The following is a 22963-nucleotide window of genomic DNA, read 5'->3' as shown; positions in this document are numbered from 1 at the left end:
TTTGCAACTTTGCAAGATTCATCATTTCAGACTACACAATCAACCATATACAGGCTTCCTGCTGGTGAATCTGAAACACTGCAAGGTATATTCTGTTTTTTTGTTGTTTTTTTTCCACCTTCGTTTTGTCAAGTGCATAACGAACCACTTTCGAATGCCGTTTTTATCAATATTGTCTTTGCCTCCCTTGTTCCCCGATGCCTTGCAGTGCCAGGCACATGGCAGATGCTTCAAAAATACTCACACACTGCTTATTGAATAACTTAAAAGCCCACTATGAGAAAATTATTTTCAAGCTTGGTGCCAGTGACTCATAACAATATCTAAACATTATACAAAAGTCAAATTCCCATGTTTATTAACCCAGCGCATGTGCCTTTAGCAGCATCGCTTTCTCTTAATGAAACAAGAGAGCTAAGATGTGGGTAACTGGTTTCAAGCTATATAATATTTTTAAAAGAAAAGAGTGAAAAGTTAGATTCCATTAGGACCAACGCTTAAGAAGTTTCAAACCCTTTGATCTTATGGGGAGGGGTACTGGCAGGGTTCAAAATAAACAGCTATAGTTTTGGAATTACTAAATTTTGTGCTTAATGAAAAGTAATTTCTGGTTTAATGCTATTTTTATAACATTAGTATTCAATTGTTTGAAATCTCTGGTGGAAATTTTGGTGATAATTTGAAAATATTCATGAGTTCTGGCATTTGTAATCCTAAGACTCAAGATTTTAATTTCTCTTTAAGCACCATTATAGAACTTGTTTTCAAGTTTCTGCTTTTATTATCACATTGACAGTTGGGAGGCTGTCTACTGCACAGATAAACTCTTATACTATCATCCATGTAGGGAGGGAAGTTGTAAAATCTGGCAAATATTTCGACTAATTCTTCAGTTCATCACTGTCTGTATCACTCTTGGGAGTTACAGATAACATATTGGGGAGTTCCTGTCATGGCTCAGCAGAAACAAATCTGATTAGTATCCATGAGGACGCAGGTTAGATCCCTGGCCTCACTCAGTGGATTAAGAATCTGGCGTTACTGTGAGCTGTGGTGTAGGCCAGCGGCTAAGCTCTGATTCGACCCCTAGCCTGGGAACCTCCATGTGCCACAGGTGTGGCCCTAAACAAACAATTAAACAAACAAACAAACGTATTAAGCTTTTATGGCAAAAAAACTAAAAAAGGAATTCTGGAGGAATGTGAGGGATAACCTTAGTTCTAAAATAAATATTAAAAAACCACAATAAAAAATAAAAACTGCACCCTAAACTTCTCATATACTGAAAAATGAATTATAGTTCATGCTCATTTATTCATGGATTCCATATGTGCGATTCTGCCTACTCACTAAACTTTATTTGTAATGGCAAAAATCAACTCCTGAGGTGCTTCTTCAGTTATGTGCAGAGTGGCAAAAAAAATTTTGACTTGTCCAACACATGTTCACATCTGAAGTGGAACAAAGTGATACCCTGCCTTGTTTCAGTTCATACTGTAAAACAAGTATCTTTTCCCCTATCTATTTCAGGAATACCTTTTTACATTTTTGTGCTTTTTGTTGATTTCACTGTTTATAAAGGGCTGTAAACAGGTAGTGCTAAAGTGCTGTCTAGTGTTCCTAAGCCAAAGAAGGCTGTGATGTGCTCTGCAGAGAAAATAGGTGTTAGATAAGCTTTGGCCAGACATGATCTATCATGAATGCAATCTTAATAAAAACACTCGTTTGAAAAAGGTCATGCATTGCTTGGCTGAAAAAATACAAGCGGAAGCTTGTGGGAACCTAACCCTGTATTTCCCTCAGGAGCAACCGTTTAACATTTGCTCATTTAGTGTTCACAGCGCCTTTCAGATTGTTAACTACCAGGAATGATGGGGACTGACTATATTTACCCTAAGGGACTATTTTTAGATAACCAAATGTTATCTCATGTGATTAATTATAAAACTGATATAATCTAATCCTAAAAAACCCCTACAGCATCATTAATGAAATTGAAACCTTTACAATAGAAACCCCCAAAACAACAAAACAATACCAATTGAAAGAAAAAGGCTAAACATGCAACTTGGGCAATGAGAGAAAAAATAAAATGAAATTAAAATGTGAGGGAACATGAGACCCTTGTATTCACTCTTAAGTTTTAAGATAAAACACTTATTAAATCTCCAAGAGGTAAAGAAACAAACAAAAAAATGTGCTGACCAGTAATTTCAGTTATGCTAACAGTTGGGCAAGCAACAAAAAAGGGTATCTACCTGTGAGTCTGCCAGGAGTCCTCAATCAGTAAGATTTGCAAAAGCAGATCCAAATAGGGCCGGAGCTCGTAAGTGTAAGAATATGCAACCTAAAAACAAGACATGGTGAATAACTTGTTTAAAGCAATAACAAGAGTATTTTGTAATGTGTAATGTATAAAAATATTGCATCACTATGTTGCACACCTGAAACTAATAAAATATCGCAAAGTCAATTATACGTAAAAAACTATTTAAAAAATTTTTATAAAGGAACAATAAATCAAATTATAGAGACATATGAATGTTTATTTTCCTTTAACCTGCCAGAGAAGTTCACTGAGGACAGTAGATGAAAACTGAGGATTCTCCCAGCAGCAAAAACGAAGCAATTTGACGGTTTCCTCTGAGTTACTGCAGTCCTCAATGATTTTCTTCACATAACTTGTCCTCACAAATAAAATGTCTGCCACATTCTGCTGAATTGGCATTATAGGTTGTGATAAATTAGGATCACCAAAAGGATTGGGAAGAGGAGGATTACCTAGAATACAGATTTGTCATCAATGAAAAACTAATCGGCTTCTCCACAATAACACCCAGCTTCCACCACAGAAAATAGCTTACAGATTTATTTTATGAAGATAGTATTTTAAATCAAGTCTCCCGAGTACAACAAGAAAGTAATTATAAGCATTACAATGATCGGGTGTATCAAGATGATAAAATATAAGATTTAAATGGCAATACTGGCATTTTCTTATATACTTTTTTTTTTTTGGCTGCACCTGCGGCATGTAGAAGGCTCCTGGGCCAGGGATCAAACCCATGCCACAGCAGTGATCCAAGCCACTGCAGTAACAATGCTGGATCCTTAACCCACTAGGCCACCAGGGAACTCTTAAAAGTAAACTCTTAAACTACTTCATAAATGAGGTACCAACCTCAGTACAGTAGTGAGTAGACAGAAAGATTCCCTTTAAACACATAAAAAAGGTGCAGGACTCAAAAAATATTGTGAAATATTCCAAAGAATGGACTTTTAAGCGCTTGTTTTATATTTAAACATCTTCAGAATTACTTTTAATCAAATACTATAAATGGTCAGCAATATTTTTAAACCAATGTAGAGAATGGAGCATATGACTTTACCATTGATTGAAGACTGCATTCTTGACGAGACATTGCAACAGCGGATTAGCTGTGACACTACTGAGTATAATTTGCCTAATTCAGCATACTGATACTTGATTGGAGGACCTGGCCCTTCATCTAAAGACACAAGCATAAAGGTAGCAGGCACATTCAATTTCAGAAGCTGTGTCTTCTCCGCCACACCTACAATAAAGAAGGGAGAAGCAGGAAGAGAGGGGAAAAATTAGATGAGAGAAAACAGGATGGAAGGGATTCACAATAGCTACTAAAATACTTTCTACAACTTTTATGCTCAGAAGATCACTTTTACTTAGCATTCAAAGTATTATTTAATCAGAACCCTCTCCCTTTCTGGTTTTAAAAAATACTTTTCAAACCATAACCACTTCCTCCTTCTTGGATTCCTCTCATTTTCTTTCTACCTCTTCTTGTTCTTGTTTGTGAATCCTCCTTCTTCTGTCTCTTAAAAATCGCCTGCTCCTCAAAGTTTCCATCTCAGGCTAACCTCTCGCACTGTATGCCTTCCCTGGAGGATTAAAGCCACCCTAATGGCTTCAAGTTCCAGCTATTTTTATTCAGCTGATTCCAAAGAGGGCTCACTGTTCTATCAGACATCTCTATTTGGGTGTCACAAGGACGCAAATTCCCTGTCCATGTTTTTTTTCTCCCCGTTTTTCCTCTTGCACTACCTGCTCAGTTTGTCTTCCTTCCCTCCCTCTGCTTTTTTTTTAGGGCTGCGCCCACGGCACATGGAGGTTCCCAGGCTAAGGGTAGAATCGGAGCTACAGCCACAGCCATGTGGGATCCAAGCAAAGTCTGCGACCTACACCACAGCTCACAGCAACGCCGGATCCTTAACCCACCGAGTGAGGCCAGGGATCGAACCCACAACCTCACGGTTCCTAGTTGGATTCATTTCCACTGCACCACAACAGGAACTCCTTTTCTTTTTTTTAAATGGCCGCATCCTTGCAGCATATACAAGTTCCTGGGCCAGAGATTGAATCTGAGCTGTAGCTGCAGCTGTGGCAATACCATATCCTTTAACGCACTGTACTGGGCTGGAATTCCAACCGGCATCATTCTTAACATCTCTTCTGTGTTTTCTTTCCTGGAATATCCAATCACCAAATCCCCTGGCCTTATCTCTAACAAAAAGCACCAGAAATTGTCTATTTGTATCCCCCTCAATACCAGTTTCCCAGCATAGGCTATACCACTTTTCTGCCTCCAGATTATCTTTAACAATTTCTGGTCTTACTCCCTTGTAATCTATTCCACACTGCAGTCAAGTTGTTTTTTCTACAAACCATGCCTATTTAAAACTCTACAATGGTTCATCAATGCCCTCAAAATAAAAGTCCAGAATCTGCCACAGGGTTTGCAGAATAGCAGGATTAGAGAATTCTGCTCACTACTTCTGCTATCTCCGTATTACATCGATTTTAGTCAGACTGAATGTCTTCCATTTCCTCCAGTGAGCCATGCTGAGCTTATTTCAAGTCTTTGCATCTGCTGTTCACTCTGGATGGACAATCAACCAATTCCCACATCAACTTTTCCATTAAGCCCCCTTCCTCTCCCCAAATTTGGTCAGGTACCCCAATGATGTACTTCTATAGCACTTTATATTTTCCCCATTAGAGCCATAAACATATTTCATAGCACCTTTTAATTTGCTTCTATACTCCATTAGAAAATAGGTATCTTATTTATTGCCATGCTCAAAAGAAATATAATAAATACAGGTCCACAATCCTTTATCTGAAATTCTGAGATTCAAACAGCTCTTATCATAAATATGAACAAAGTTCTTTCATGAAGTTGGTATGAAAATCTGCCCTGAACTGACAAAAGGCTATTTATAGTCTTCATTCATCCCCTCAGTGTGAGTGTTCATGTTTTATTGTACATACATTAATGTGTATGATTACAAAGTGCTATTTTGGACCCTAATCTAGGGATGTTACATAACCCATGGTATATGCACTATTTTACCTTTCTTAAATCCAAACAATTCTGAACCCTAAAGCATATATCTGGTCCTAAGGATTTATATTAAAGTTTATAGACCCGTATTTGTTTTTTGCAGGGAAGTTCTACAGTATAGACCAATGATGTATGCTTTCTGAACAGAAAATATCTAAAAAGGAAGTTAAAGGGAATAGGATTTTTGTAAATTCGTAAGATTTAGTATTTCTAAATATGAAATACAGATTCCCCTTTATGCTTATTTGTGTAATATTCTTTTCCTCTACCAATATGCAAGTATCTCCAGTATGGAAAGGTAAAGGAAAGGAAGACACACACAAAGCAGAATGTTGCTATGTTAAAAGGGCCACGGATCAATTGGTAATTGGTAAGTTCACACAGAAAAAAACCTGGAATGACAGAGATATCTGGGTATAGAACTTAATATAAGTAACAGGTTATTTAAGTGCATGTTTGCATTATCCTAAATCTTAATTTAGTTTACTTCGACAGAAACTTACATACAGACTAAGTCCTTTACCCAAACTTGGTGCGTATTACAACTATCTAGGGACCTTTTGAAAATGTGGAATCCTTGTGTTAGCTTTGAGAATTCTGATTCAGTTAGGGTGGGATGGGGCCTAGGATTCCGTATTTTCAAAAAAATAGACAGGTCAAGCACCACCGCTTCAGGAGATAAGGTATAGATCCTGACCTGTGTCTGCTGCAGAGGTAAGACACATGCATAAATAAAGCACAAGGTCAAAAGTACAGTAAAAAAAAAAAAGTTTCAGATAAAATTCACAATTATAGATTTTATGAAACACTGCTTCTATTTTAGACCAGGCTATATCTCATCACTTGACTTAAAACAGAAGTATGAAAACTGAAATCCTTACCTAAATTGGCATACATTACAAACAGGTTGAAATACTGCTGTAAATGACGCCCATGCTCTGAGACCTCTCTTCTCAAGAGATTTAGCACTGCTCTTAGTAAGTGATCACTCAGGCTTAAGTTGTCATAAGCCTGTAAAGGATAAAACATTGGTTGTTTTTCAGCAACAAGGGGCAGGTATGATATAATTCTGCTTGCATTAAAAAAAAGACATGAAATGTTAAATGTTAAATATAGGCCTAAATTTCTGGAAGGACTAATCACACAAGAGATGATTTAAAAAGTTTCCTGGCGGCTCAGTAGGTTGATCACACAAGAGATGGTTTAAAAGTTTCCTCGCGGCTCAGTAGGTTGAAGCTCTGGTTTTGTCGCTGCAATGGTTTGAGTCACTGCTGTGGCGTGGGTTTGATCCCTGGCCTGGGAACTTCCGTATGTTATAAGCATAGCCAAATAAAAAGGAAATGATTTTTAGAGTTGCTTTCTAATAAAGGGGATGAAAAATGATGTCAATTTCAATATAGAGGCCTCATACTGTTCTGAGTTTTAACAAATGGGAAGTCCATTTAAATTTATATATGTACTTTATATAACAGTAAATGTATAATTAAGCCCCTAAATGTAACTGAATTATCAGAAAATTTCATTTTTGTTTTTGGTTTTTTTTTTTTTTTTTTTTTTTTTTTTTTTGCTTTTTAGAGCCGCACCCGCAGCATATGAAATTCCCAGGCTAGGGGTCGAATCAGAGCTGTAGCTGCCAGCCTACACCACAGCCCCAGCAACTCGGGATCCCAGCCATGTCTGTGACCAGCACCACAGCTCATGGCAACGCCAGATCCTTAACCCACTGAGTGAGGCCAGGGATGGAACCTGTGTCCTCATAGATGCTGGTCAGATTCGTTTCCGCTGAGCCACGACGGGAACTTCTCGTTATGCTCTCAAGAGCCAATAATCACCAAAAGTGATTAAAACAATTAAAAGTGTTGTGAAGCACTTTTAAACTTTTAATGGAAATCATCGACACTGAGGCACCAGATTAGATGGTGTGCGTGCTCATGCATGTTTGTTGGGTACACATATCAAACAGATGCATATATATAACTTCAATTTCTAGGAAACAATTTATTTGTAAGCATTTAATCATTAGAAAGACAACTGGGTTACCTGACTAGAAGGTCCTGGAGATGCAAAAGGTGAAGGACATGGCCCATCTTGCAAGGAAAAATGTGCAATAAAAACTATAAGTTTTGCAAATGCACCTCTCACTTCTGCACTAGGGCACTCCAGAAGGTATTCAGAGAAGCGATTTGAAACATTGAAAAGGACATTATGAGCAAACCAAAAACGTACATTCTTGCTGTGACGAAGGAGAATACACAATGCATCATACCTAAGACGAAACAAAGCAAAAATCTATGATTATCGATTCATTTAACATGTTTCCCATGGTACAGGAATGGCTCTCTATGAACCAAATAAAAATCAATGAATTTCTTTTACTACTGGAGGGAGAGAAGCTGCTTCTAATACTAATATTAAAATGACAGATGAATACTATGACTTGGTCTATTCTGTGATAGGTGGATACTTATATAGTCCTCTACAAATCTATGACTAAACTCTTCCTAGGTTCAATGACTAAAGACTACCTGCCTTCTCTTAACATACTACTACTAGAATAGAAAGTAAAACTTGTTAAATCAAGGTATTATAATGTCCTCTATACTTTCACAGTTAGAAGTATAGAGGCCATCCTGTAACCTTTTGTATAGGGATGTCAAAGACATGACAAAAGGTAACAGAAGCAGAGGCCAGCTCCTGGATAATAAAAGGCCGTATTTAATGTCAGTAATTATTTAAATATGATTTCTCTCACTATTGCTGCTGAGAATTTTTAAATTCTGCATTCCAAATCTGAAACAAGATTATTATGAATTTAGAAAAGATAAAATAGTATATTAAAGAACCAAACCAAATGCTAGTATAGTAAGAATGAAAATCCAAAACAACGTACCAGTCACTGGCAGAGCCACGGACTATTTTCTTGGTGTGAAATCCTGTGGTAAAGAGGAACCTAGCAGCAAGCTGAATGCTAATCATAGTGATCTCTTCTGCTTCAGGCAACAGGTGATCTTGCCCTAAAAATACAGATTAAAAAACAAAGTAAAACAAATTTCTACGCCCAAGCCCCACTTTCCTTTTCAAACAAATCTGCACTACCACCAATGTTCAAAAGTCCTAATAACTTCATTAAAACCCTTTTTAGGCTACTTACGAATTAAATCTTAATAGTTCACGAAAGCACACTTCAACTAATGCTTGTCACAGTAAAAAAGAAATTGTTGTAACAAAAGCTCCTGCTTCTAAACAGCAAGACAATACATACCGCTCAAAGGTAACAGTCCCCTGAAATATGACTTTAAAACCACCAAAGGAAAAAAAAAGTTGATGCCTAAGAAATCATACAAATAAATTAAGAGGTATGCTTTATTGCTGAGAAGAGAAATTCTAGATACTTACCTGGAGGAGGATTTAAGTAAACACCATTACATGTAAGCAGTTTTTTCATAAACTGAAAATATTCCAAACTGTACTGCATCCGGTTATGCATGAATTGCACATTTTGTTTCCGTACACTTCTCTCAATGGCTGACGGCATAATAATCTGATGGGGTCTTGTGGTGATAGCAAGCTCTGATATATATTTTATCAACTCATCACCTTGGTCTATTGTGTCCAATCGTTCATAAAAAAGTATATAAGCATTCCACCACCTTTTCTGGCGCCTGTATGACATGCGCTTCATCATGTGATCGAATACTTCTCCCATGTACTCTCCACCAAAACACTGGTTTTTCATTTCTTCATCGTCGTCCATTTTACACTCTGTTACATCTCCATCATCAAATTTATACCAGCGATTTCTCTCTCCATCTCCTCCATTCCTCTGAATGATATAAGAATAGTAATGTCCCCCGCTTGCTTGACCACTGTGGACAAGCACCCCCACGAGTCTGTATTTCGTGCTTCCTGCTGTCTCACTGTCAGACTGCTCATTCTGTTTTATCAACTGACTCTCTTGGTTTACGTTATCTCCTTCCAGCTTTGCAACACCTGCAACTGTGTAAGGTTCCATATCCAGCTCGCGAGGAAATTCAAAGTAATCATTAAATTTGATTGCACATTCTCTTTCCCAGTCATAGTCGAATCGTTTTAGTTGGATAGCAAGAACAGGAGGTAATTTTTTAATAAGCAAGCGCTTTACAGTATCAACCTAAAACGAACAGAGCAAATTAAGAGATACTGTCTTACAAGCCACTGCAAAAAAATCTTTAAAACTCTTATTAACTATTCAAGATTAATCTGAGATTTTAAATACAAACGAATACATGATAATGAACACAATTAGAGCAATTCTGTCATCTGATAGTTTTAAAATGTTAACAAGAATATGGAACTAGCTGATGCCATTTGTTGTTACAAACTGCAAAAATTAGTGATACAGACATTACTTGCTGCCTGATTTCTATATTGTCACTGTTATTACTTGATATTTACTGATATTTTAATGAAGGTGTGGTTTGTTGTGAGCAAACTACAGAAATACAATAAGAGCAGCTAATATTTACTGGGCCATTAGGTACCAATTTACACGCTAAGTGTTGCCCAAGTAGTAACATATTTAATCTCAATAACCCTCCCAAGCAGGTACTGGTGAACATTAAGGATGAGAATCAGAATAGCAGAGATTAACTTGTTTCAAGTCTTAGAGCTGCTGAGTGGCAGGCAGTATGGGTTTACGGCTCATGATCTCAACTTCTAGATTTTAATACCTTTCTAAGTGGTATTTAAGGCCAAAACAACACAGCTGACTCAGAGCTGAGAGGTCTTGGGAGCCCAGAAAGATACACATTATTTAGCATATGTATACGTAAACTGTCTCTCCCAAAGAGCTAAGTGCCCACAAACAAAATAACCAGGTGAGTCTAAAATCCTGATCCACATGGTTAAAAAAGAGAGGTGGTCCAAGAAATCTTATATGGCTAAATATTTTATTTAATAATAAAAAAAAATTTCAGCAAACTTCTTAGTCTTGGCTAGTACAGTAACTCGACATGAGAGGAGAAATGTTTTCCTCTATGAGCTTTGAAGAGTTGAATAGCAATTTGGGTGGATGTGGATGAAAAGTGTCAGGAGTTCTCTTGTGGTGCATCAGGTCAAGTAAGGATCTGGTGTTGTCACTGCAGTGGCCCAGGTCTGATCCCTGGCCTGGGAACTTCCACATGCTACAGGTGCAGCACCCCCGCCCACTCTAACTCAGGTAAGAGAATGTAGTATTTAAGCTATTGTGCTGCGCCTGTGTCATACCCAAGTTCTGGGGCCAGGGACTGAACCTACACCATAGCAGCGACCGGAGCCACAAAGATGACAATGCCAGGTCCTTAACACACTGAGCCTCCAAGGGAATCCTAATTCACTCTTACCTTTACCTGTTTACCTAGCCCTTCTGGCACTACTTTCTCTCAATTGTCTTTGTCTGACAAACCTTTAGGTCAATTACCTTAACTAGCTCTCTCTACTAGCACTATAACAAAGCAGGGTAGGGAATAAAGGGTGAATTTTGAGAACAAATAAAAACAACTTCTTCCAAACCCATTAAATGTAATCATAATTATTTTAAATAAAACGGGGCAATTCATACCTTTTTATTGCATTTTTCACAATGATAAGCATTTGCACCTTCTAATAAATCTCCTTTGACATACTGTTCCAAAGAATCAAGAAGATTTTGGTGATTTCTAATGTCTACATTCAAAGTCGTAAAAGATTCTTCACACTCGTATCTAAAGATATTATTTAAGAAATCAAAGAGAATTTATTCCTTAGTTTTCTAAGCATCTTATTTAGTTATGGACTCAATGACAACTACTTGCAATGTTTATAATATAACACAAAACCCTTAAGTCATAGAATGTTACCACTAAATGACCGTTCCCATTTATGGGTCACTTTATCCTCTGCTGGGCACTACATTAGGTTGTTTACATACTATAACAGGTTCTTTGTCTTCATGACAAACCTGCTGGAGAAATATCACCATGTCTATGTGAAGTGGGTAAGGTTCAGAATGTTAATTTGGTCCAGATTACTAGGTGAAATGGGTGTTTTGAAGCTAGGTTTGTCTGGCTTCATAGCTCCATCTCTTTATAGTATATCATGCTTCTTCCACCATCATTTGTTTAGATAGTAATTCATGCCAAGGCCAATTCATCAAGTTCTGAAAAGGTTAAACTATTAATGAGCTGAATTTTTAAATGTTTCTCTTCTGTAATGGAAGCTTTACTAAAGCACAAGTTTGAATATATAAGTAAATCAAGGATAAGCAATCTGAATAGGAGTCAGAATCTCACCTCGTGGCAATTTTGTACCAAAGGAATTTTTAGATTTCTCACGAGACATATTCATAAATTTAGAACATAGGATGTGGGGAATTCATTCTCGACCATTAAATTCATTCATTCAACAAATCTATTGAGTCCCTACCATGTTTAAAACACTGTGGGATGGTCAATGTTTAAGACAGTCCCTCATATTTAAGACTTTTCAATTTAGGGTAAAAAAGTATGCAAAGGCATTTATAAGTGACATGAATGAAAATAATAAGCACACTGCTACTATAACTAGGGAACAGCCCGTAGAAGAGAAAAGTTGGATTTCAGGATTCCAGTTAAAAAGTAGGACATTCAAAGATGAGAGTTAGCACAGTTTTTTTTTTTTGTAAAAGGCCAGATAATAAGCATTACAGGCTTTTTTGGGCCATGAGGTCCCTATGGCAACTACTCAACTCCGATGTCATAGCGAAAGCCGTCAGTCAAACGGAAAGTAAAGGAGTGGGTGTATTCCAATAAAACTTTACAAAAATAGATGCAGGGCTAGATTTGACCCATGGTCCATAGTCTGCTAATCTCCGTTCCAGGCAAATAAACACCCTAAAACAGACTGCCTCAGAATTCTCTATATAACCTTCCGGCATGTAAGAAGACTTGTTTAATTGTGGAGCAGGTATTTGAACTTTATGGGTCTTACTTAAGATCATGCTCTCAGGACATTTTCACTTAGCAAAGAAAACTAGTAATTTACAAATAATTTTGAAAAACTGGTACAAACCAAGGAAGATTGCCAAGAACTGATGACCCCCAAATTTCATTTTTATGAATAATTAAAAACAAGAGGTGAAAATGACAATTTTATCATTCACTGAATGCAAAAGGTTTTTCAAAAGGATCAAAAGTTGTCCAGTCTATGTGAATAATTTTATGGCCTCATTCCAAATGAATGGTTTCACATTTATTTATAGTACTACCTCTCCCTCAACCATTCCCCTGTATTCAAAAATGAAGCACCTCCCACCAACCATACACACACACAACCTGTGACTATGTGATGCTGTTCGGACTTGTAGAAAAACACTATCTTACTGTGATACTCTGGTAAGAAGGGATTTCAAACTAACAGTAATTGATAACATACAACAGAAGTTCTAAAATAAAACTTCTATATAATAGGCATAATTAGAAATGAACTTCACACACAAGTTAACTCTTTTTAATAAGAACTACCAATTTTTAATAACTCTTTTTAATAAGAACTATCAATTTCTCTTTAATTCTAAGATAAAAGACAAGTTCATAAGTAATACCTGTATATGCAAAATGCCATTTTATTTTCTTAGGCATGATTGTATACAAAAGCATGTAAGAGTACGAAATAGCTTAGGTGGAGTTAAAGGAAACAAATGTTAGTTTACATAAACAAACAGCTCTAACCCCACAATAGTAAGGTATGCACAGTATAATTCACCCAGTTTCAGATATTTAGTAGTACATAGGTAGCATACCACACTTTCGTACATAATAGGGGGAAAAAACACACTTTAGGTATGTAATTACCACTTACCTATGTGGGCAGCCTTGGCAAATCTTCTGATCGGCAAAGGAACCTCCTAAGACTTTACTCAGCATAGCTGGATGTCCTAAGGCTTTCAAAGCTTCATCTAAACTATCCACCAATGAATTAAAAAATTCTAAAGCATCATGTTGTTCACGAAGATTAACAGGCTCACCCCAAAGCCTAAGAAATGGAGTAAAACATGTAATGTGCGAAAATCCCAGAATAATACATTTTTCAGGAGAAAAGTAATACAACCACAAGTGACATCCTATAAACTGAGATTTTATTCCTATATGAGGAAGTAGAAAAAGCAAACAAATGCTCTTTATATACTGAGGGCTGGGGGGGAGAAAATGAGACTCATAGTAAATAAAAGCGGTACTTCAGCAATGGGAAGTACCATGAAACTACTACTGGTGTGGCTGATGAACAATATGGCTCCAGGAAGGATGATTTCTGTAAGTAATGTAGTAGAAGCATTCCTTTTTTTTTTTTTTTTTTTTTTTCTTCTTTTTAGTGCCGCACGTGAGGTATGTGGGAATTCCCAGGCTAGGGGTCGAAATGCAGGATCCAAGCCAAATCTGTATCCTTGTGGATACTAGTCGGATTCGTTTCTGCTGTACCACAATGGGAACTCCAAGCATGCATTTTGAATCCAAATGAGGATGCTATTAAAATAGGGTGGTTGGGAGTTCCCATTGTGGTGCAGCAGAAACGAATCCGACTAGGAACCATGAGGTTGCGGGTTTAATCCCTGGCCTCGCTCAGTGGGTTAAGGATCTGGCGTCGAGAGCTGTGGTGTAGGTTGCAGACACAGCTCGGATCTGGTGTGGCTGTGGCGTAGGCCAGCAGCTGGAGCTCCAATTCAATCCCTAGCCTGGGAACCTGATATGCCTCAGGTGCAGCCCTAAAACAAACACACACATACACAAATGGGGTGGTTGATCTCAATCTTATGTAGATGTTATAATCACTACTTTCTTCCTTTCCTTTTGCTTAAATTTTGGATTACAGATGCAGTACAAAGATAATATTTGTTCTTAAACTGATTTTTCCAATTGAAAAGAGAAAGGTTTCATTTGTTTTTAGAGTTGATCTCTTTTGAGTAATCTGAGGACTTAAATTAGGTAAATCAATCCTGAGAAAAGAAACTATCAATTGTGTGTACAACGAAATGAGAAGTGATACTATAGAACCTGGGCACTGCTGGAAACTATCAATGACATCTAATTTTGCATACATAGAGAGTAATGTACAGAGAGAATATAAGTGAATTCATTCCAGGCGACAGATACGACAAACATGTTTAAGTATACTAAACGAACTCTCTTTGAATAAATTCTTCTGTAACACTTTTACTATGTAGCAAAAAATCTCAACCTAATTCTATTTCAGCCATTAAATTTGCAATAGTGAGTTTAAATCAAATATATCATTTGTTAAAAGGTATTTTACAATGGGGAGATATGTTATGACACCATGAGCCTGTAAATGCAATGCAATGAGAAGGATATAGTAACCTATGTAGTTTTCTTGCCAAAAAGTTTAGCCTGAATCTAGTCATGAGGAAATAATCACACAAATCAAACAAGTCAGAGCGACTGGGCAAGATAACTGGCCTAGATTCTTCAAAAAACTTCAGTGCCATAAAGGTCATGACAAGTCAGGGAGACTATTACAGAAACGAATAAAGAGAAAACACCCAAATTCATATGATTCCTTCTAGGATACCAGTCTGGAATTGGTGGGGTGGGCAAGTTATATTAAGTCAACATTAAATTTCATACATGTGATAACTGTATTAATAAATATGAGGTAGGAAAATGTCCTTATTCTGAGAGGATATTGAAGTGGGGCAGGGGGTAAAGTATCAAATTTGCAACTAGCAATTGGTTTAGAAACAACAAAACCAAATCCCAAGAATACATATAAGCAAATATAGTAAAATATTAACAATTGGTAAGTTTGGATAAAGAGTATATAACATAAAGGTGATTATTATTATTATACTTTTCCTGTTGGTTTGAAATTTTCAACACAAAAAATTGGGGGTGGCAAATGTGGTTAACTATCCCACATGTATCAAGAGTATATTATGTGGTAGAGTGTGGGTTATCCAAAAGTGCTAGTCTAGACAAAATGCCAGCTCCACTAGCATAGGAATAATTAATTGGGGAGTCAAAAATGCAAACACATTATAAGAAGAGAGATAACTATAACTGAATGACAAATTCTAAGAGAAAAGCTCAAAAAACTTCAGAGTAATTTGGAAGAGGAAGAACTGAAATGCTAAAAGTCTTAAGGTAGAGACAGAACAAGCTAGAGAACTGGAATAGTTAAGAGAGGAAGGTGAGGGGTCTGCCAGAGCATTATACTGAAAGAGCAAAAGCAGAGCTGGGAAGGAGGGTGGTGTGTGTGAGTCAGTAAGTACAGATTAAGTAGGGGGCCTAGTTAGAGAAATCAGAGCAATTTTCATGGTGAGCCATAGGGAGGGGACTGCATTATAAAGCAGTGGTTTCAAAGGAAATCTAAGTATCCTTGTAGGGAAAAGGGGAGCTGCTCTGATTAAAGCAGGGAAGGTGGACCAAAACAGCAATGTCAGGTAACACTTTGCTTCCCCTGTTCTCAGCTGTCTGGGAGATACCATGAAGGGGTTCTAAGGAGTATTGTTTAAAAAAACCCACTGTTATGAAGGACTGTAGCCTTTTCATACACAGTAGAGATATGTGGTTGCGCTATAGCATTTTAGCACAGTGCATGACACAATAGGGAACAGAGGGAAAAAAAGTGAAATAAATGAAGCCAGAGAAACAAGATCAAGACACAGTGAACATTTTTTTCTTAATTAAAAACAAACAAAAAACCATCATACCTTTCCTATAAACTGTACATCAGAATAGCCAAATAGTTGCTATAGGGAAATTTTCCTTTAGAGATCTATTCTAGTTAATAAATGAAAAAATGATAAAATTAGAATGCTGCATTTTCTAACACTGATGAAATGCTGCATTTTGGCAATGATGTTCAATGGTTACCATTAGGATAGACAGACATTATGCACTTCTCCTCACTGAGGGAATCATTACCACCTATAAAGTAAGTCTTGCCTGCCCATTCCAAACAAGAAAAATAACACCAAGCCTCTAGATCCCACTACTCACTACCTATATATATGAAATACAGGGAACTGAGGAAAAGAGAAAATACCACAGGGATCCATCAATCAAATCCAGACAGGAAAATTTAGAGTTACCGACCTGTTTTGGAAAACCCCCACTCCAACAAATAATTCCAAGGATCAAAAAAGATTAGAAGAGGAGTTCCCGTCGTGGCTCAGTGGTTAATGAATCCGACAAGGAACCATGAAGTTGCGGGTTTGATCCCTGGCCTTGCTCAGTGGGTTGAGGATCCCAAAGTTGCCTCTGTGGTGTAGCTGTGGTGTAGGTCACAGATGCGTTCGGATCCCGTGTTGCTGTGGCTCTGGCGTAGGCCGGCGGCTAGAGCCCCGATCGGACCCCTAGCCTGGGAACCTCCATATGCCGCAGGAGCGGCCCAAGAAATGGCAAAAAGACAAAAAAAAAAAAAAAAAAAAAAAGAAGAGACTAAAGAGTCATATCAACATTTGCAGCATATGGACTTCATTTAGATCATGATTTCAAAAAATTCATAGTAAAAAACAGCTGAGGTAATTGGGTAAAATTGAACACAGACAAGGATATTAAGGAATTAAAAAAAACATAATAGTATGGTCATGTAAATAAAAGAAAAGGCATTAAAGATACACACTGAAATATTTATGGATGAAATTATCTATCTGCTTCAAAACAATCTGCAAAGTAGATGGGAATGCAGATTCAAGAAGATTGGCCATGAATTGACAACTGTTCAAGTTGAATGATGAATACACAGGGTTCATACTTTTCGCACTACCTATGTATATATTAGAAGATTTCAAAATAAAAAAATTATTAACATCTTGAGAGACTGAAGAATGCTGCCTCTTACCATGGCATTTTTCTCATTGTCGACAATGAAAAAACAAACCTAACTACAAAGTAAAAACTGACTATTACTACTGCTTAAATTGTGAACATAAAGGTGCCTTCCAGCATGGATTTTATGTTTAATGTTAGCACACTGAGAGAGTCATAAAGGTTTAAGCAGTATCCCAATTACTATCCATCCATAGTTTACCTGAACTGTTTCCAAAATCCTCTGGGCACATAGTACTGTAGTCGAGAAGCAGCTAAATGACCGAAGATGACCTGAAGGTGTCTCAGAACACCAATATTGTACTCTTTCCTATCTTCTGTTTTACTTAATGCTGGTTTGTCTTCAAATTGTTGAGGGTAACCAAATACATCATCTCTGGGATCAACATTGCTCTAGAAATAGAAAGATATCATTAATGACCTAATCTAACTTAAAAATAAAGTATGTTGAGACAAATGCCAAACAATTAGTGAACAAACCATCTGTACTTCCATTTATTTCCAAAGCATTTAACTTTCAATGTATAAATTTTAATTTATAGTATCAGTGTTTATCCACACCAAGTTACATAAGAGTTGTCATAAAGGAATACTACTTAGCATGAATTGGGAGGTAGGTAATAAAGCAAAACAGAGTGCAATGATTAACTCAGAACTGGACACAAATGCAGGCTCTGCCTGCCATTTGTCAGCTAAGTAACTTTGAGCAAATAAGTTACTTAACCTTTGTAAACTTCAGTCTCCTCATATGTAAATGGGGATGACAGTCATGTAGCTGTTGTCAAGATTATAGGAGATAACGTATACTAAGCGCTCAGAATCATAAACATTCAATAAAATGTATGTATTCAGACTAGCAGTACTCCTCGACAGATGGTGCCAGAAAAACTAGATATCCAAACCAACAAGGACCTATTGTATTACGCACAGGGAACTCTACCCAATATTCTGTATTTACCTATATGGGAAAAAAATCTGAAAAAGAATAGATGTGTGTATGTATAACTGAATCACTGTGCTGTACACTTGAAACTAACACACTATACTTGAACATTTTTCCTTTTTGCTGCACCCGTGGCATGTGGAAGTTCCCAGGCAAGGTACTCAACTTGTGCCACAGCAGTGACAACACTGGACCCCTAACCCACTGAGCCACCAGGAAACTACCAACATCACTTCAATTTTTAAAAATACTGATTAAACTAAAACTACTAGATATCCATATGCAAAGGAATGAGGTTGGAATTTTCCCTAACACTATACACACAAATTTACTTGATACAGATCAAAGATTTGAATATAAGAGCTAAAACTATGAAACTTCTAAAACAAAGCAGAAGTTTCACGACACTGGATTTGACAATGATTTATTGGATGTGACACCAAATGCACAGGCAACAAAAGAACAGAGATATGAAAATGAAAGACTTTTGTGTAAAGAAAATGGAATCCTTGCACATTATTGGTGGGAATTTATATTTATTTATTTATTTGTTTAGTCTTTTTGTCTTTTCTAGGGTCGCACCCACAGCAAATGGAGGTTCCCAGGCTAGGGGTCAAATCGGAGCTGCAGCTGCCAGCCTACACCACAGCCATAGCAACACCAGATCCTTAACCCATTGAGCGGGGCCAGGGTTCAAACCTACAACCTCATGGTTCCTAGTCGGATTTGTTAATCATACTGAATGAAGTCAAAGACAAATATCATATGATATCTCTTATATGTGGAATCTAACAAAAATTATATATAAAGGAACTTATTTCCCAAACACAAACAGAACCACAGACTTAGAAAACAAACTTAGGGTTACCAAAAGGGAAAGGGGGGGGACGATAAATTAGGAGTTTGAAATTAACATTTACACACTACTACATATAAAGTAGATAATCAACAAGGATCTACAGTATAGCACAGTGACCTCTTCTCAATATTCTGTAATAACCTACAAAGGAAAAGAATCTAAAAAGAATGGATGTATGTATAATGGAATTATTATGCTGTACACCTGAAATTAGCACAAACACTGTAAATCAACTATACTCCAACATAAAATAAAAATTAAAAAAGAATTAATGGAACTACCAAATGATTAGCAATTCTTTTTTTTTTTTTTTTTTTGTCTTTTCTATGGCCGCACCAGTGGCATATGGAGGTTCCCAGGCTAGGGGTCTAATTGGAGCTGTAGCCGCCAGCCTACACCACAGCCACAGCAACACCAGATCTGAGCCATGTCTGCAACCTACACTACAGCTCACGGCAACACCAGATCCTTAACCCACTGAGCAAGGCCAGGGATCGAACCCGCAACCTCATGGTTCTTAGTCGGATTCATTTCCACTGCGCCACAACAGGAACTCTCAAATGATTAGCAATTCTTACTTCTGGGCATTAACACCTAAAAGGACTGAAAGAAAGGTCTTAAAGAGATTATTTATATATGCATGTTCACAGCAGTATTACTCACAATAGCCAAAAGGTGGAAGCAATCCAAATGTCTATATATGAATAAATGGATAAACCAAATGCAGTACAGACATTCAAGGAACTATTTATTCAGCCTTTAAAAGGAAGGAAATTCTGACACATGCTATGAAATGGACATTATGAAGTCAAACCAACCAGTTACAAAGACACAAATACAGTATGAATCCACTTATATGAGGCACCTAGAATAGTTAAATTCATAGAGATGGAAAGAGAATGGTGGTTACAGAAGTGTGAGACCTCTGATACAGAAACAGACAATGTCTAGCCTTTGTGCACAAGTAACTTAGTTTTGGAAAGGAAAAAAGCACGTAGGCAAAAAACCAAACTAAACATACCCCACAGTGCAGTGAGATGCAAACAGCAGAGCAGAGTACCATGACAGTAGAGGTGAGACACCTTATTTGAACAGTGTCATATTTTATCTGCTGGTACAATCAGCTATGTCTACTGTGCTTAACTCAACAATGCATTGATGTGATGGACTACAGAACTCCAATTTTCACTCATACCTGGTTAAAGAACCAGGTATGCGTGTAAATATCACCTTTTTTAAAAAAAAGTAAAAATGCTCAGACCCCAATCCCCAAAGGACACAGTTTAGTAGACCTGGGGAAGAGTTGGGGCAAGTGTTTCAGAATCCCTTCCTGTAAGTGATAAACTATCACAGAGCAAATAGTTTGGTGACTGAAGAGAGTGAATGAGAAAACAAACACTCCTCCTCCCCTCCTAAAAATGAGTACATTAACTGTTGATTTAAAACATATAAACTACATAAAAACTAACTGTCATTGAGAATCCAGTAGATAGTGAGCACCCTGTTGAGGGAGCAGTCTACACTGGGAGAGTCTAGCTTTATTTTCAAATATAAGTCAACAGGTTCAGTCAAAGTCTAACACTTTCTAAGAGAACAACAGTATCTGGTATCAGAACTTCAAGCACAGAAAACAAGAAAGCTAAATAAAATTTACCTCATTGTCCTGCTTCTCATCCCCAGACATATCATCATCTACATCACTACCTGTGCCTTCAATTGCAAGAATACCATTCCTTATGGATGGAATCATGTAGAGTTGCTGAATCACAGAATTCATATAACAAGTAGCACCAGCATTTTTCAGCCCTACAAATCCTTTTGGTGGGCGGGGTCCAACAGGTGGCAGATATTCCCACTCAGTAAGTGCTTCACAAGCTGAAAGAAGATAAAAGATTCTTATTGCATGAATACAACCATTTTGTTGACTTTAGGTTCTAATATGCTGATAAATTAACATGACCTACAATTCCACAACCCCTATAGCTACCCAAAACCGTGTTCCAAATATGCATTTTACCCTCAACAAACCTACAATATATGGCAACACATACCACTATATAGATTCTTACCCCACCATCCATGAACCCATATTTTATCTAATGTTGCTTCTATGGCTATCTGGGAAATAGTCTCTTAAGATGATACAATGTTAATTTCTATATGTTAACTTTACTTTTAACTTCATTATGGTTTTAGTTATGAGCTTTTTAACTTTTTCTTTTTTAAATGGCCACACCCATGGCACATGGAAGTTCCCAGGCCAGGGATTGAATCTGAGCCACAGCTGCAACGTATGCCACGGCTGTGGCAAGGCAAGATCATTTAGCCCACTGTGCCACATCAGAACTCCTGAAGGCACTTTAAAAAACATACAAGGAGTTCCATGTGCTGCAAGTGCAGCCATTAAAAAAAAAAAAAAAAGTGCCTCCAAACTCATTCTGACATGAACTGTTACATAGATACATCAACATATTATAGCTTACTCCGTTTTAAATAATCCTAAGATATCACTTGGGTTCACATCTAGGCTCTGATGTTTACCAGCTCTTTCATGTTCAGGTAAGCCTCTGTTTCCTTCCTAATAAATGTAGTATCTAGTAACACTTGCTTTGCCTATAATCACAAATGTCATTTTGAGGAGCAAACAAGACAATGGATTTGAGTTCTGTGAGACTTATAATCACTGCACATCTCCCTCTACCTAGTATAAATCTGGGAACAATGTAAATATCATTAAGACCAGTTAAATAAATTGTAGCATACTGAATTGAAAGGCATATAGCTAATAAATGTATTTGGATAAATATGTGTTGAAACAAATATAGCTATGTTAAGGGGAAAACAAAGTGAAGAACACCATATATACTACATGTCAAACTGTGCTTACACAACTAAACAAAAAAGGATTTTGTATGTGGATTTTGCATACACAGAGATGCTGAGAGGACAGACATGAAGATAATGGTAATAGCTACCAAAGCAGATCAGGGGGCTGGAGTGGGTAAGAAACGTATTTTTTAGAATATATCCTTCTTTGGTACTTGAAATTTTTACCACACAAATGTACTCCTTAAAGACAAGTGGCTCTTTCTGCCATCTTGGAGCCTGTGGAGGCGTGCTGGGAGCAGGACTTCTAAAACAGCAAAAATGTCTTGAAGGCTGTGGTCCAAGGCTGTATTTTTGCTGGCTTTAAGTGAGGTCCTCCCAAACCAGAGGGAACATACACCTCCTCTTCTTAAAACAGAAGGTGTTTATGCTCAAGATGAAAAGGAATTCTATTTGGGCAAGAGATGTGTTCATGTGTACAAAGCAAAGAACAGTGACTCCTAGTTGCAAACTGAACAAAACCAGAAGAACCCGGGGAAAGCTAACTTGTGCTCACAGAAACAGTGGCTTGGTTCCTGCCAAACTCCAAAACAACCTTCCTGCTAAGAATGCTGGACATAGAATCTGTGTGGAGGCACTTTTTTCTTTTTTTTTTTTTAATGGCTGCACTTGCAGCACATGGAACTCCTTTAAACTTATTGAAAACTAAGTAAATAAAAGTGTGGATTTTTTTAGAAAAGTAAAAAAAAAAGTAAAAAACAAATAAAACCCCTAAAACCCTACCCTACTATATACGGATTTGGTAGAATAACTGTCTAATCTTTTAAGTATTTAATCAGAATCTCCTAAAATGTCATCAAAACACCCTTATACTCTGAAATATAACATTTCAAAAGGTAATTTGACATGTTCTTAAAGATTTACTATAATCAATTATAGTTAGGCTTTGTAGATTAACTTTTTTTCCTAAAACCAGACAGCCTCCATTGTGTTTGCTTTCTTATTTCTACTGCTCGGTCATTTTATATTGTCGTCATCCCTTTTGAGCTTCAGTTCTGTATCAGTAAGATCAGGAGACTACAGTCTATTTTACGGGCTTCATGTGGGCATTTAATTGAGGGCAAATGTTAGCTTC

At 37.1% G+C, this 22963-nt stretch overlaps 1 protein-coding gene and 1 pseudogene across 6 annotated transcripts in view; one reads left to right on the top strand and one right to left on the bottom strand.

The window, feature by feature from the left end:
* Positions 1-22963, bottom strand: part of USP9X (ubiquitin specific peptidase 9, X-linked) — a 152654-nt gene that overhangs the window by 8741 nt on the left and 120950 nt on the right. For all 6 annotated transcript variants that reach the window (XM_021080148.1, XM_021080147.1, XM_021080150.1 and 3 more), the window contains exons 31-41: positions 20657-20877; positions 17403-17593; positions 13215-13388; positions 10960-11101; positions 8778-9531; positions 8272-8395; positions 7422-7647; positions 6263-6392; positions 3390-3575; positions 2561-2781; positions 2259-2347 (exon numbers count right to left, since the gene is read on the bottom strand). In XM_021080148.1, the coding sequence (XP_020935807.1) occupies positions 2259-2347; positions 2561-2781; positions 3390-3575; positions 6263-6392; positions 7422-7647; positions 8272-8395; positions 8778-9531; positions 10960-11101; positions 13215-13388; positions 17403-17593; positions 20657-20877 (2458 nt within the window). The remainder of the gene's footprint in view (positions 1-2258; positions 2348-2560; positions 2782-3389; positions 3576-6262; positions 6393-7421; positions 7648-8271; positions 8396-8777; positions 9532-10959; positions 11102-13214; positions 13389-17402; positions 17594-20656; positions 20878-22963) is intronic.
* Positions 21926-22959, top strand: LOC102160179 (annotated as a pseudogene).

This window comes from Sus scrofa, chromosome X (genome assembly GCF_000003025.6).
Source record: "Sus scrofa isolate TJ Tabasco breed Duroc chromosome X, Sscrofa11.1, whole genome shotgun sequence".
NCBI lineage: Eukaryota > Metazoa > Chordata > Mammalia > Artiodactyla > Suidae > Sus > Sus scrofa.
This window is presented reverse-complemented; position numbering and strand designations above follow the sequence as displayed.